Here is a 17,164-nt window from a genome sequence, read left to right on the forward strand (position 1 = left end):
AAAATTAGATTTTTACCTGTTTTGCCTAGAACTAACAGAGAATTAAAACGGCTTTTAAGTGACAAACAATAAAATTTAGGTGGAGAAGCCTTTACTAGCCTGGTTCTTCCACATTTTTAATTTTGCAAGACTTAAATTTAACTGGCTCTGACACAAACATGATTTGGCGATTTTGGAAGGAAAGTCACTATTTTGCACTGACATCTTACACCACAAAACCAAACCCCCCTCTGTCTACTACATACTGAGGGATGCATCTAGCACGCTTTCTAAACCTATCAGCACTAGCAGTTTCCTGTTGCAATGAGTCCCAAGGATGAGCAACACACGCTATTAAGAATTCTTTCTTTTTGTTCTGGATGTGCCAGCTTTTCCTTTTATATCTCCTTCTTAAGTTATAAGGAGAACCGAGTAATTTCAGTATCCAGCAGTCTGTGATCCATGTTACTATTTTCCCTTTGACACAGTGGGTAGGAACCTCTTTTGAGCAATCTTACCATCAAGAGGTGTTTTGATAGTCACATAAAATATGTTAATTGGTTTTCATGCAGATACTATTTCTATTGATTAGATAATTCTAGTACTGCAGTAAGGATTTGATTTCCCTTTTCTGGAATGATGCTGCTTAAGCCATGCAATATCATGATCTCCAGATGTTTTATTATTCTCTTGTTAATTGCCACACACATTTAAGGTCATACAAATCATCCTTAGAAAGGCAAACCCAGAAAATACAACCAAACTGACCGCAATTTCAACTACAAATCATACTTGTTTATCTGCAGAGAAGATCACTTCAGTCTAGATTACACTGAGTTAATTAGTATCAGCAAAAGACTGGTATGACTTACCTCATGGCATGACTACCAGAGGAAGCATATTTTGGAGGAATTTAGCAATATACTAACATACCTTTGTAAGTGCTGTCTATACTTTACATAATGACTGATCTAAAGCATGACAGGTTTCTCCACAAGGCACTCACTCTTTACTAGCTTTGCAGATAAGCCATAGAAGTCTATATTATCTACACTCTGGACTTCATAAGAGCTACTCTGGCATTCAACATCTCAACTATTTCCAAAGCAAGAAACAGATTTATGGAAGTAGCCTGAAAAAAAATCTTAAAAGAGTATAAGGGTCTTCCTAAGTTATGGAAATAATCTCTGATTCCATGTTTAATGTAATTCGCCATTATTAGGATAAATTACTTTACATCGCAAGAAAGGATTATCCTTACATAAGTTTGTTGGTATCATTTCCAAGTCTCTAGTTTTAAGTCTTAAAATGTTCCAATCCAAATGTAATGCAAATTCTAAATTCTCCACTTCAGATACAATGTGTACCTTGGGGAGCAAAGCAGAAAGCTCGCTTAAGCAACCAACCATCTAGTACTGCAGGTTACTTAAAGTCTGAGAGTGTCACACAGGAATGTTCTGGAACTGAGGGTAGGTTGTCTTTTTGTGTGTGTGTGTATTCATTCTGCACCCTAAAGAGAAGTGCATCAGACACTGGTAGCTAAAAGATCTGCCATTTTCTAGGGTACCCACAGAGAGAATGGTACAGAAAATTCCCTTAAACAGACTTATGCTTTTGCCAGCCCCAAAAACTCCAGGCGCTTAACCTGAAACCTTCCTCCCTCCCTCACATTTACTTTGAGCTAAATAGCCAATTTTAAGGAAAAAACAAAAAGGCAGAAAACAGTACATTTCTCTGAGCAAGACAGGAGTATCTTCCTTGCCCATGCTGAATTTGAGAATATGAGCTCTCTATTTCCAGGTTACAACTGCATAAAAACATCCAAATCTCCCTTACTGAAGACTTGCAGAAAAAAGTCTCAACTTGAATTTTCAGCTCACTGGAGGTGTACTCTCGAATTTCCTCATTCCTCCCCTGTTTTGGAAGGTATAAATAAGATTGCTCCTCAAAACTGTTCCTAACTTCTCTGCTGATAGGGTCAAGAACCAAGAACAGAGTTCCTTTTACCTGCATTTTCACTTATTTTCCCATGATTGCTAGAATAGGAAGAAAAAAAAAATAAAAGAGAAAGTTTCCCTTCATAGCATGCAAAATGATAAACAATCTTCAACTGTGACAAGCAAAACCCCCACTACAAGAGAAAGCCGAAAGTAGGGTAAACTAGTGCTATGAAGAAAGAACAGAGAACTACAAAGATACAAATTTAGGGACTAGACTAATTAAGAAAGTGAGAAAATAACCACCACAGGACAGAAGCCTCTGAAACACCAGGTGCCCTACATTCAGAAAAGATCTCAAGATTCCTGAGCTTTCACATTCCTATATTGTTAGCAAATTACTCCAAAACTATTGGAAAAATAACGCTTATCTCCCACTAAAAGCTGGATCAAAGGAGGATACCCACCATTGTATGAATGCTAAAGAAAACCTTGCTGGTTTTCTACTGCTCCTAAGGGGCGTGAAGCCAAACAAACCTCAGAAGGGGCAATGGAATTGGTAAAAGCAAATTCACTTCACTTAGAATGGCAACTGAGTAGCAGCACCTACATTCCCAATTATCACATCTCCACCATGGAGGCAGTAGTTCATTACGCCATGCTGTAGTGGACCCATCATGCCATCACAAATAAATCCAGGACTAAAACGAACAGCAACTATTCAGTTTCCCTATCTCTGTGCAAGCCATAAGGACTGCTGTTACAGATACTTCTTGTCCTTTTTTTTCTCTTTGTTAGCTGCTTCTGAGGCAAAGGAAGCACAGCAAACAAAGTAAGAGATGGGAACTTAAGAAGAAAATAAAACAGAAGGTGCAGAGGAAGAAAACCAGCTTAAAAAAGAAAGAGGAATACACTGGCAAAAAAACCATTTTTCTCTCTGTCCTATAAAAGACAAAATCATCTTTTGGATTGAATCTGTAAAACAGGTTAGTGACAAGTATGTGCAATATTGCTTGAAACTGACTCTTACTGGAGTCACTAAGAGCACAGACACCATCACATTGGAGAACAAACAGAAAAATAATCTACAAAGTCACAGTTTGGTCATGTTAAATTTCCAAAATAAGAATTAATCCTGAAAAATTCTGAATAGACTGAGATTACAATATTGTAAAGACTGTATGTTACCGAATCATACAATATCAGCCCCAAAGAATTAGTGAGCTACAAACATTTAAAGCCAAAGGCTGTACCTCTTTAAAAAAAAACACCAAAACCCCACATGCCATTTCCACTCCCACTAAAAATATTCCTGAAATGAGATTACAGGATACTTACATGCATTTTTTTCTTAAAAGAAATATAGTCTTAGAGATGGCTTTAATAATTAATGACTGGAAGAAAACCCAGTCAAAACTCCTTACTCCCATTTCTGCAGTCTGATCTTGTATTTGGAACATAAAGACCCCAGAAACAAATTACTACAGTGCACTACCAGGGTAATTTCACCCATTTAAATCATCAAGAAGAAAAGACAGCTCAAGCTATTTCAATCTCAATCTCAAGTAGCAAAGATTTCATTACAAAATCTGCAAAGTCAAAATTAAAGAAATAAATTAATTAATCTAACAACCACCGTTTCCGGATGGGCAGAAAACAAATCCAAAACACCACAACATGCTGACAAACATTTTTGCTGTCATTATGAAACACAATGAAATCTTTGAGATAAAAACTGAGCATAGGATCTCAGAGTGGTGTAACCTGTGACTTGGTTTAACAAAAATCCAAATACAGAAAAGTGATTTTTCTCCACAACAGAGCACACACTGATATTCATGCAGACGATGAAGTCAGGCTTCTGAGAGCAAAGACAGTAGCATGGGATATAGTAATTTGCTGTGACATGCAAAACCAGCAGCACCAACAAACATCAGTGAGCAACTGTTTGTGCCGGTTGTACCTTCCCTCCTGTATCCCTTTTTTCCTGTATTCTTGTAATTGTTAAATGCTTTGTTATGCTAATAAAGCCTCACTGAATTAAGCAGTGTGACCTACCTGAGTCTATGGCACAAGATATACAAAAAAGAGGAAGAGGATGCAAAAAAAATCTGCATTTCCAGCAAGTGGCATTTTTAGTAGACCACTGATTCCCACCTGGTGAGTAACACCAGCATTTAAATTCAGTTATGTCACAGCATGGAACACAAGATAATAATCTCTTCTGGATTTATTAGATGGGAATAAAAATTATAAGTGGCACGAGAGAGAAAATGAGACACAAAAGAAAAGGTGATTGCAGCAAGGCCCATACTGTGCTTTTGTCTTAAAAACAAACAAAATAGAAACACAGCATGGGAACTATCATACTAAGCAACAGAATGAAATAACCAAAATCCAGAATTTTAAAGTTGTTGGAGTCTTTTTAAGCTTTAAAATCAGTGTTGTTTAGTTGCTGAAGGAAAAAGCAGCACTTGGGGGTTTTATATGGGCATAGCAGTTATTAAAAAATAACAAAAGGCACGGTAGTATTACTTAATTTTCTCATTTTATGTTGCCATCAATTGCTCTCAAGTTTTTTTAATAGTAAGAACAAAATTTTCTGAATTAGATGTCTACCATAATCTTCTACGAAAAACATGCCAATTTTGAGACTAATTCTATGGAAGTATTTTTGTTTACCACGATTTTCTCTTTAGAATTTCTTAACACCCTTGCTTTAAAAATAAAGGATGCAAAAAATCTATCAAAAAATGTCAAATTCATGATGATCGCAAAATCGTAATTGCAAACGGCCAACAGAGATCTAAGAAAACTTAACATCTGAAATCCTAAAGGAGTGCGCCTTAGCAGCACATCTTTAAGGCTATTCCAATTTTTAGTACTATTGCAACCACATGTCTGCCATCCTGACCAACCAGCTAAGCAACCAAAGTTTGGTCACAATTGCTCTCTTAACCAATAGTTTAAATAAAACCTGCTTTTTTAAATCTTACTTTTTATCTGCTATAGAGGCACAAGCTTACCCTAACTTCTAACTATTGTATGTACACCAAGGACCTTGGTTGATTTAATTAGAACATTACACAAAAAATATACTAGCACAATGTTATTTGAAGACTTTCATGTTCAAAAGGTGGGTAAACACTGAGAATATATCCACAAGAGCCTAGCACTCTGATGAAACTTTGCAAGATCAAGGAGGGCAAAACCCTAACAACTGAAGTCTAATCAGTCATTTATGCTAACTGCATGGAGAAAAATGGTAAAATAGGCTATCTTGACTGAATCTCTTCAGTCACTTGTAAGGACCTCATGAACTGAAAAAGACCCAGAGGCCAGGAAAACAAAAACACATTACAGGTGGTTGTCCTGAATTAGTGTGAATCAAAGACACTTCCAGCTTGGTATTTTTAAGTCTTGGAAGTTGGGAAAAAGCATCACTGGCTGGTGCAATGACAGAAACAGCACCAATCCTAAACCTCAAACAGGACATGAAAGTACTTAATATTTAAACTTATAACAGACATCCATCTTCTTTCTCCTCCATGCCAGAAAGTACTATGTAAACTCATTTTCCCCATGAATGAGGAATGGCTGTGTCAACAGACCGTAAAGCCACTTGACTGTTCACTTCTTGCCATTACAGTTTCTTTGTAGGAAGTTTCTCTCAAAAAAAACAAACTACCACAAAACAAACAAGCCCTAACACCAAACCAGAAAGGTGACAGTAACCTGTTAATGGATGCCAGACAAAAAGGAAAAGTGCCAGTCTAAGTGCAAATGGTGAAGATGGGGAATACAGAAGAGGAAAAAGATTGGGACAGCAAATATAGGTGCCTTGGTTGTAGAGCGTAACTTAAGAGACATGTCATGCTATACAGCTCACCAGAGGTGTGATGTTTGTTCGAAATATCAGTGCCTGTATAACAGTTCAGATGTTGGAAGGACCACGTTCAAATTCATGTGTTGACACCACTGATGTAAGAAAAATTAAAGACTATGCCTTTACCAATTTCCTACAGCAGGCACTAGTTAACCCAGTGTAGTCTAGAATCACTGTAGCAGTGTAGGACTATATTAATTCTCAGTGCACACAGATGGCTCTTTTGAGGCTGTCAACCAAAATTTCTCACCATTGGAACCCCCTTTATAGTTCAGAACCAAAAGACTCTTTAAATGGTTGTACCTCTGAATAAGATCTGAATAAGATCTAAATCCATGACCACTTGAAAACAGGTACTCAGGTAAGATACACAGCTCCAGAGATGGGTGATGGGGAACACACAACACTACCACCAAAAATGCACATCTCCCAAAAAACAGAGCCAAAGGAAGAACAGGAATTTTAAGCACTTAACCTATAGAGGGCTCTAATCCATCTACACACTAAGAGAAGTGCATCTCCTAGGGTATATGTCTCCTTCTTGTAACAAGATGAAGAGAAAAAATGTGTGATATTTCTGTTCCCCCTGCTTAATATGGTCTCTGTCCCATTGCTTACTGAATGTGTTTATCCTCTGACAGAGTTTAACAAACAGAAATGATGGTGCACAATTCTTGCTTATTTTTCCACGTCAACTCTGATTTTAAACACCTTTGTCTTGTCCCTTCAGTGTCTCTTTTTCAGGCCAAGAATCCTAAGCTATTTACACATTACTTATAAAGATGCTGTTCCTTGCCAGTGTTCACTACCATGCATCTTCTGGCACCTCTTCTGATGTCTAGTCTATATGTTTTGAAGAGAAACTGCATTCTCCCTTTAACAGTCATTTATTTCATTTGCCCTCTTACCACCTTGTCAACACAGGCTGGTGAAGTCTTTCAGCAGTCTGTGAGAGCTCATCTTCAGAATAGCTCACTCCATAACCTAGCATAACCAGCAAACGTATCTTCTCTTCCTCCTCATTTTCCTAGATCATTTATTAGTACACTGAGCTGTACAAAAAGCCACAAAGCTGATCTTTCTAAGACTCTCATGCTAAACCTCTCCACTGTGAAAACTGAGCATCTACTTGTCTGGGGTTTTTTTAAATCTTTTAATCTGCTACTAAACTATGACACTGCTTCTCTCCTTATCTCCACACAAAAAACTCCCTTCACAAAAGCTACACTGCTTTTTTCACCAAAGCATCACATTTTTAATTAATTTCTTTAAAATATTTTATATCAATTTGTGCAACACAGTTGTCACCCAATTTTGGGTGGAACCAGCCAACAGATTCTAAAGTTACAAGACTGAAGTCACACAGACTAGCATAAAGCAGGCTTTATTTCTTTAGGAAACCAGTCCAGAAGAATTATGTGAAAATATGAACTGCTACCTATAACCACAAAATGTTATTTGATACTGAAATGTATTCTATGTTGGCCTGCACATAGTATTTCTGCTATACATATGTACTATACACACACATATGTACCATACACACACACAAGTATGTACGTATTAAACCTGATTTTAATTCTTCAGGTTTACATCCACTATCTTCAATCACTGTACACACTACAAATTAAAGGTTGATTGCTTATATGCACACACAAAAAAGATATATTTGATGCATTAATCATAAAACATATTCCCACCAGAAAACAACAAATATAAGAAACACAGAGAATAAAAACCATACTGTCCAGGAGAGTATTCCTTCGTACTTGCACTCTAACCGTGAGAGCTTCCTACAGCTATAACTTCATACTCTCGCCTTGATATATGCAATCTTACCAAACTTTAACTCATACAAAATACTACCATGAAGATGTATTTTCTGGTTCATTACTTCGACTACATCACCCTTCCACACTCCCTCAACGCCTCCCTTATTCCTTCACAATCCAACAGGAACTACATGTCTTAATTTGTATGGTCTTTCAAATACACAACTATAGCACACATGTCAACTTTCATTTGCTGTCGAGATGTCTGCCTTGGCCACCTCTTTGCCAGGGCTAGCTTTCATTGTCCATTCATCAAATTTTCCAAATAAACCTCCGTTCTTTAACTAAAACCAGCATTTTGGCATGAAATGTGCAAACTTTGGGGTTTCCTCTCTTAAATCCTTTGTTACAACGTTGTTCTGATAACAGACATTGGTTAGAGCACTGATGAATTGTAACTGGCATTTATGCTGCTAGTCATAACACAGTCATTATTACTACACAATTCCACAGAGTATCTTTTAAAATCTATGTGCTCTACAAAGATGGAACTATGTATTCATATGGAGAACTTCTAGTCACTGTAACATTTTCATAACCAACACAATGCTTATCAACCTATTTTCCAAACAAATTATTGTTTCTTTTAACATCAAAACAAGTAGGTCAGTAACATGTTTGCTATCTTAAACTCTTTTGATAGTTTACCTGAGTTGCAGCAACAACAGTAGTTACAGAAGGCGCAGTTGAAGGCGATAGAGCTCCCACTTGCTGCAAGTGGCCTGAAGCCTGCTGAGGTAAATGAGAACTGGAAACGGGGGTGCTAGATCCTGAGCCAGATACTGCATTTGGAAATGATACTGCTACATCATTGCTGCTAAAAATACCTGAAAAAAAATTACAAAAACAATTACATGCATCTTTCTCTCTTCCCCTCCCTCTATTTTCTAGCAACCATGTAAATACGCAGTAGAAAATCAACCAAGACAAACAAGATCACTTAATACATAATGCAGAAAGCTCTGTGTTGAAATTCTAACCATGCTGATTGATAAAAATGCTCTTGTCATTTGACATTCTACAGTTCAGGGAACACAGACTGATTCAGTTCTAAGTTTCTGTAAAACATGTGTGATAAATCAAATATTTATGTGCATTACGAACTGCTCAAATATTAACAGTAGCAGGAATTTCAGCTAAAATGCCTGCCTTCAACTGAGTCTGCTAAGAGTTTGTTCTTTCAATGAATTACTATAAAATTAAGTAGACAATGATATATAACTATATAACTGAACATATACAAGACAAATGGAAAAATACTTTTTAACTTTAAAACATTTCTAAACAACGTATATTTATTCAAAACTGTATTTTTGGCAACTAAGGATTGCTTGTGTATTTTCAGAAAAATATTGACAGCAAGTCTGAGGACAAAGTACTCGGATTTGCTGGTAGAACTGGTGGCATTTCATTTATTCGTAAACTAAAACTCCATCCATGATCTACAAATGCTTGACTAACATTTCTGCTAGAACAGCCAACAAGTAAATGACTAAACTTGTTAACACTAGTCAGATTTGTACATTAGCAATTTAAATAGGAAGAGTTCATACCCCTCTGTGAAGCCATTACTTCTGTTGATCTACATGCAGGGTAAAGTTCGTTACACAGGTTGGGGAAAAATCCCTACTGACCAGAAGCCCAGGACAAGAAGTAGTACCTGTCTATGAAACCGTTAGGCTCCACGTGCATTAGATAAGTGAGCTGTCAGCTGGCCAAGGAATATCAAGCATGGTAGCACTGAACTGCAGTTAGAGGAAGAGTGCCACAGGGAGTAAACAGAAGTAGAATGAACATGGTTAGATCAAAAAAAGCAACAGAACTGAAATGCCAGTTAGAAGGCAAAGGGTGGAGCTAGTTTGTCACTCATACAAATAATGATTTGAAGAAGGCAGTGACAATAAGAAGATACGCAAATGTTAAAACACCACTCGCCACCCAGCAATCCCTCCGAGAAAAGGCAGTGAAGGGAGACTATCATTATCCAAACCCACACATAATAAGCAAACACTGATGCATCTTAAATGCCCTGCCTCTATTAACTGTCAAGAAAGTGGAAGAGAAAACCAGCCAGACCCAATAGGGAAAGAAGATACAGAAAAACAGCTGAAGACACATTCCAACAACACTTTTTTCCTGCCTAACTTATGTTAGTGACTTCCTGTCATCTTCTTGCCGGTCTCTTCATCACAGAATTCCATACCTGTTCTGCCCTACTATTGACCCTCATATCTTTCTCCATTTAGCACACCTTCTTTGGTCATCTTCCCCTCCCTTTGTTTTTTTTGGACACCATTCCAAAAATCTACAGTTAATGCATTACTACCAGTTAAGATCTTTTAAGTATTTACTTTGTTATAACCTTTCTTCAGTTATATCTGACTCATCTACCTATACAGTAAATTCTATAGATCCTGCTCTTGATTTCTCTATACACCAGCAAAATGAACATGATTAACAAACAGCCTTGTTACTGAGTCTACCCTTAAAGGTGATACAACTACAACCACAAAAACTGATATATACCCCAGATCCTCTAGCAATTGTACTTTTTTTTCAATCTGCTTTCAATCAGAGATTGAGAATTAATTAAAAGGATGAGATATTTAACCCTCTTTTTTTAAAACAAATATACAAAAATTCTTAAAAAATATGAGATTCTCAGGCAATTATCTGACTCCAGGAACCATGAATTTTAATAATAAAAGTAATTAAATATCACAACAGTTATGATCAAATCATAAGAGCTCATCAGCACAAATGCTATCACTCTCATAAAATGTCAATGATAACAGGAGAAAACAATTTTTTTTTTGTAGGAATCAAGTAAAGGTGAAAGATATTTTGCCAGAAAGGTGAAACAACTGCAAATTTTTAAAGCTACTGTAGACCTTTTTCCTCAATTTTTCAAAATCTTACATATTTAATAACTGCAGAGCTTCTGCTGCTTCTACTTTAATTATAAGGTTTATTCTTCCTCTTAAAAATAAAATTATGGAATACAACAGAATTGTAAAATCAAGGGCATAAAACTATTTCAAAAGAAAGACAAACAGTAAACTAGTTTGCCAATGGAACAAGGTAAGCTATTATTTGCTGGTAGTAGTAGTAGTACTAGGAACACTTGCTCTTTGTTGTTGTTGCAAAATACAGGACAAATATGACCTATGTGCACACTCTTTTTGGGCTAAGTATATCTATTAAGCAATACCTTACTAAACACATGAAGTACATGCACCTTCTGGAACTACTCACACAACCAAGATATTACTCCATACAAGCATTCAACATAAGAACTGTATGCTGAACATACAAATAAATGCTAGATTTTACACCACTAAAAAAAATAAAAATAAAACAAAACCCAAACCTGTATAAAACCTATGTGTGTATCATATTAGAAAGCCAAGAAAGTACATATTTTAAATGTCTCAAACATATCAAGTTGTCCTTTTGGGGTCCGGGGAGAGATAAATCACTTTCTGGATCAGGAAGGCATAATAATGAAAGCCTGAACAAATCACTATAAACCACATTAATGTTTAAAACAAACAAACCGCCTTGAAGTCCTTCCCATATTACTGAAAAGCCAAATAGCCATAGCTTGTGATGAACAGCACCGTGTAATTTGCCAGAGGCATAAACAGCATGGTTAAATACAATCTTCAGCATTTTAAACAGAACACAGTTCTCCAATCACAGGAGGAAATGGACATGTAACACTGCTCAGGTAAAGTCTGACCATGTTTAACACCACTAATACAGCTACAGAACATGGTTTCAGATTTTGACAGATAAAATGCACATATAGCCTGCATTGCACCTCTGGACAACAAAAAACTGCCTGCTTAGCATAGGAGGGTAGTACTACAGAGCAGGGAATACATCAGATTATGTAGACTGGAAAAAAACTGTATTTTTCTTGCTGACAATCAATGACAAAACAGAAAATAGAGGAAGTAACTTTAAGACCAGTGAAATCCAAAATAACCTCAAGTCAGAACTAGCTGTGCAATTCTGTATACACCAAGTGGCATACGGAACAATTTTAGTGATCTCAAAACTAAGCAGTTCCACGAGCAGAAGAATTAAATTCTGGCCTTCAACAGTGTTGCATCTCACATACGACAACAATACACTAAGCTTTCCCACCACATTTTCTATATCTCGTTATGAAATCCTCAGTCATTTTTATTTTCTAGTACTGCAGCCCCCTGTTACTCAGCTCCCTTACATTCCTACTCTATGATGCTGAATGCCTAGCTCAGCAAGGGACAAACCTAGGCAGCCCTATGACAGAAACACACTTATTTTAGACTCCTTCACCAAGTTTGTTTGATATTGGACAATAGGCTCAAAGCTTACTGTGGGCCAAAATCAAGAGACGTAACATGCAGACTGCTGTCTTAGGAAACTATGAAAATGTTCTCCATACCACAAAGCTGTATTTTGTTTTCTAAGCCAGCAACCTGAAAGTTGTGCAACTATTGTGAAAAAGAGGAGCTTGAAATATCCACCAGAGGTTGCTGATTCTAGCACTTTACCAAAACTTAAAGAATAAGCAAAATATGGTGACAGAGGATGTTTTTTAAATGTAAGCTTACAACCCCCAAAAAGTCGCCAAGAACTGCAGAACCTTCCCACTCTGGGGAAGATACAAAGGCCAGGGCAAGGAGAATGGGGACAACAACCACAAAAGGACTTGTAGTAGAATTCACAGAAATAAAATGAAATTTCAAGTTGTAAGAACTTCATTACAAAAACTGAACCTATATACACGTTTTCAGTACCTTTACTTCCTGTGGTGATCTCATAAAGTTTCCCCTAAAACCATTCCAACTTCCTATACAAAGCAAAATGAAAAAGTGCCTTTGAATGAACCAGTCCATTAATTAATGAGCATGTAAAAAAAATAAAATAAAAAAAATAAATTAAGTTTAGTTACACAAGAAAGAACATATCCTATTCCAGCAGAATGTTAATAATGGATGAAATATCCTACTATTTTTTATTTTGTTATATGGACATAAGTTTAAGTGAATCTAATGCTAAACACAAGCAAATAAAACCAGCTTACTGCGACACAGTTGCCTAAAAAGAGAAGAAAGTTGAGTTTGAAACTGCCAAGCTAGCAAAAATATTTCATTTCAATTCATCTGAGACAACAAAACTGCAACTTGGATGATAGGGCCAAGCTGTTTCCATCATGAAGAAATCTGAAATCTAAGAATCAAATAATCAAGCTGTTTTCCTGCTGCTGATGAGCAAAGTGGTAGAGTTCACTCTCAGAGAGGTTTCGACAAGATTCTGACTTGCAGAAAAATTCTGCAGCCTGATCACAAGCCAGCATTTTTCTCCCTTTTCTGGGGGTCCTTTTTTGATGGAGGCACAGCAGCCTCTGCCATGGATCAAGAGTCAGTGCTCTCCTTTCATGAAGGGCATTCAGTGCACTCTCCACGATGAGGTCGAAGGATAAAAGCTCCCAGACTCGAAGTACCCCAAGAATAAAAACCACTGTGGGTAGAGGGGAGGAAGGAAGATAGAAAGTACCAGGTACACACATTTCCAAAATAGAACTATTCTAGTTTCATACCTTATTGACAGAAGGCAGACTGCCACAATTATTCCCTTTGAAAATACTCTATAGAACAGATTTATACCCAAAGACCAAAATACATGACAAGAACCCTCACACAACTGAGGAACGCAATTCAGCATAGCAATGTCATATATATGATGACTCAGCAGTCTAAAAACAAGGTCCTATCATGTTCAAAAAAAGCAAAGCTGAAGTCTGCTATCAAACTCCATTAAAATTAACTCCAAATACTTGACAGCTTAGCTAGCTAAAGATGTTTAGTCAATCTCTTCTGCCTACTCCCATTCCTATACAGCTACCTAGTCTTAGAAATGTATTCAATAATGGGGTGGGGGTGCTGCATCAAAACTGATCCATGCAGCTACAAAATGGTCTACAGCTAGTCCCACCTGCTACAGTGAAACATTATTTTATACTCAATTTCACATTCACTGATGACCACAGATGTCAGCAGAGTTACACAACTCACTCTTCAATAAATTCTAAGAGTGAGCTGCTTAAACCAAGCTCAGTCAGTATACAGTCCTCAATTAGACTTTTATTTCTAGAGGCAGGCTTCTAAATATAAGATTTCAAAACTGCCTAAACCTCTGCCAGAAATATTACAGCTTCCTGATGCAGAGTGTGCCTGCTCCTAACTTGAATTAATCCAAGCTGTTACAGATCTTACACCACAGCCCTCCATGGCAGAACGGCTCAAATCCGTATTTTTCATAGCCCAGTCAAGGTGAATTTGCTCTCCAAGAGGACAGATCTGAACAAGACACAAGGAGACAGACAAACAGCACACTGGACTAAGGACACTGGGAGAACTGAACCATTTTTCTAAGCCAGTTATCCATCTCTTAATGACCAACAGCAGCTGCACAAGGAAAAGCACAAGAAAAGGGCAAACAGAAATTAATACTCTCCTCAAATATTCTCCCAGCCTCTAGAAATCTGTAAAGTATGGATTTTGAACTTGAGGAATGGATCCTGCCCAAATGAACTTCTTCCGACCTTTTTCTTACCATGCCCCATGGCAAAGTTAAAACTGGTGGAGTTTTTCTGGGAGGGGGAGAGGGAATGCAGGGCAGTGGAAGACAGGGAGGACACAGGGACAAACCTCCTTTTATTTGTTTCCTCCAGATATTCTTATTTCCCACAATAAAACTTTGAGATGCTTTATAACCGCCTGTTTAAGGTTTAATATATAATTAATTTAGCTTTATTAAACAAGACACATTCATTGAGAATTTTACACTAATTCTAGTCTGATTCAAGAAGTTCGAAGTACTCTTCTAGAATAATAGCAAGAAGATAAAGGACTCCATGATCATCTCCGAGCTACATATTCTCCGTCCTACAGGAAGACTTGCAGTTCAGTGTGTCACAGCACAGAAAGACCTTTGCAAGAAGTGGTTAAGACAGACAAAAATGATCGATAAATATATTTTATTTAGATGTTCAGTTTTGTCATGGTGAGCCAAGACAAACAAGTCTAAGTTACTTCAATATGATACACTAAAACCGAAGCAGTTTTAGGCTCACTAAATGGGTAATCCTGAGTAGGAGCATGACACTTATGATCTACATTTCTTAATCATTTCCAAGGAGAATTTAATGGGTTTGCATAAGATCTCTGAAAACCTACAATGATTTCAAACCATTCTGACAGCAAACTATCTCAGCTCTGACATGGCGAGTCACTGGAAGCATACACATCAGATGTTAACATAATACAGTCTTTCAGGAGTTGCTATTTCAGAAGTTCTCTTTTGGACTCCAGTGATAACGAAGTTGGTGTCTTCGAAGGCATGCTACAAGATGCTTGACTGAGCCAGAATTTTCAAAAAGTGGGCCATTAGAGAGGCTAATGAATAACAACAGCAATTCTGTTGTGATTAGTTATTTCTAGTGGTAGGGAACAGCTGTTGCCCAGACTCCTGAAAGACTACACATAGTTATCATTAGCTACAACTAAAGCTTTAAAGTGGTATTCTAGAAATTCATGGACCTACACTCAAGGTTGCAATATTTGACAACTGAACAGTAACACTCCATTATTCAAGATTCTGAAAAGAAAAACGTACATAAAGGAACTATTTCAGGATGACTTTGTAATTTGCCCTTCTCTTGTTCTTCCTTTTTTAAAATTTATATGGTTTAGCCAAGCACTGCTTTCCCTATGCTTCAATACAGGCAGATGCCTTTTTAACACCACCATAAAATATGGTTATATTTGGGTTAAATTAAAAAAAAAGTTAACTCATATATGCTCAGTACAGATCCTGTCTAGTTTATATTACCTTGTTAAGAAACTCACACCATGTATCCTAAACTTTGCCTGCACTGATGCGGAGGCCAAGGCTGTAGAACTGAGAAGTTTCTTTGGAAATGCACTGTCTTCTAAAGGCGATCACAGTGCTAGTGAGACAGGCACGACGGATATCTGTTTTGTGCTACGACTCTCCTCACTGCAACTCATACATTAGCCTAAGATGGAACAAGTGAAAACAGAAACCTGAAAACAGGAACAGGAGTAACAAATAAAATAGAAGATAGAATGAGCAAGAACAGAAGAAGCCACAGAAAGGCAAATCATTACGATTTACAGCTAACATAAAATAACAAGATATGTATGTCTGTACCCCTTCCTCCTGCTTTCCAGTGGTACACCCATAAAAATAATGCACAAGAGATGAGACTTCAAGGTCAAGTCAAGATTGACTGTAAGGTCCAGAGTAAGACAGAGAAGGGCAAAGCACAAAGTTATCACACAGCAAACAGCAGTGGAAACTTGACACCTCTCAACTGCAATTTTTGTGTTCTGGTTGGTTGCTTGCTTTTTTAACAAGTTTCAAAAAAAAAAAAAAGCATGAAAAATATAAAAAGGTGACCATAAAATTAAAAAACAGTGCCAAGCACTAAGTCTCTCGCTGGCAAAACTGCACTCTGCCACTTCTGCCTTGAACTGTCTTGACTCCTTTCTATTAAGACAGGTATCTATATGGAAAGATGCAGCTTCCATGACTCAATTTTCTAGTCCTTTTTTAACTGACCCTTTCACTGTGTTCATGACTTCAGATCTCATCTTTCCTCCTTTTACACCTTGTCAGCACCAACTTTAGTGGACAGGCTTCAACCATCACCTTCATACTAGTGTAACTATCGAATGAACTTCTTTGCTCTGAACTTGTATTTGTCTCCACTGAAACCACAACTCCCTTTTCTTTTAGGTATTTTCTTGCTAATGTGCAGCCAGCATAAACTCAGTGCAATGAAAAAACAGGCTTCTGATATACTATCTTCATCATAACTCTTACTATACACACGGCAAGATCTTTGCTTGCTGTTCATATTATCCAAATTTCTACCTACCCTCATTGATTTCACCCATGTATATGCTTCTGCGGAAACAAAAATATGAAAAAAACAAACAAACCCCAAAAAACAAACAAAAAACTAAACAAACAAACAAAAAAACCCTGCAAGATGGGAGGAAAAAAGTGACCAACTTTCAAATCTTACTTAGAAAAATATGGGAAGGTAGATGAAACACCACCCCAAAAAATACTACCTTAGACAATAAACTCTGTCCAAACACTCAAACACTATTCTAAAACAAACATGTAGCTAGCATTATTATGCTGCCCTACAATGAGTCATACAAAGCATTATTACTGCTTGACAAGAAAGATCACAACATTAAGTAGACACTTTCCTCTAAGCCCTTCCAACTTCCATGCTAGAGTTAGGAATACATAATCAGCTTTTAAAAGAAGTGCAACGTGGAAAAAAGTCATCACAAATGGCATTCCATCAATTTCTGTTCTGCACTGTTGTGAACCTATACCTCTTCAACATAAAACAGCAAAAAGGCTCTGCTTATGAAACAGCAGAAACTCACCAAGTCCAAATTCAGCACACTTTGTCAGATACCCTTCAGATG

The 17,164-nt window shown here is 37.1% G+C and overlaps 1 protein-coding gene across 4 annotated transcripts in view; it reads right to left on the reverse strand.

Moving 5' to 3' along the window:
• The window catches only part of MLLT10 (MLLT10 histone lysine methyltransferase DOT1L cofactor), a 128,502-nt gene that overhangs the window by 28,304 nt on the left and 83,034 nt on the right, over positions 1–17,164 (reverse strand). For all 4 annotated transcript variants that reach the window (XM_034059949.1, XM_034059947.1, XM_034059945.1 and 1 more), the window contains one exon: positions 8,283–8,461. In XM_034059949.1, the coding sequence (XP_033915840.1) occupies positions 8,283–8,461 (179 nt within the window). The remainder of the gene's footprint in view (positions 1–8,282; positions 8,462–17,164) is intronic.

This window comes from Melopsittacus undulatus, chromosome 1 (assembly GCF_012275295.1).
Source record: "Melopsittacus undulatus isolate bMelUnd1 chromosome 1, bMelUnd1.mat.Z, whole genome shotgun sequence".
Taxonomy (NCBI): Eukaryota; Metazoa; Chordata; class Aves; order Psittaciformes; family Psittaculidae; genus Melopsittacus; species Melopsittacus undulatus.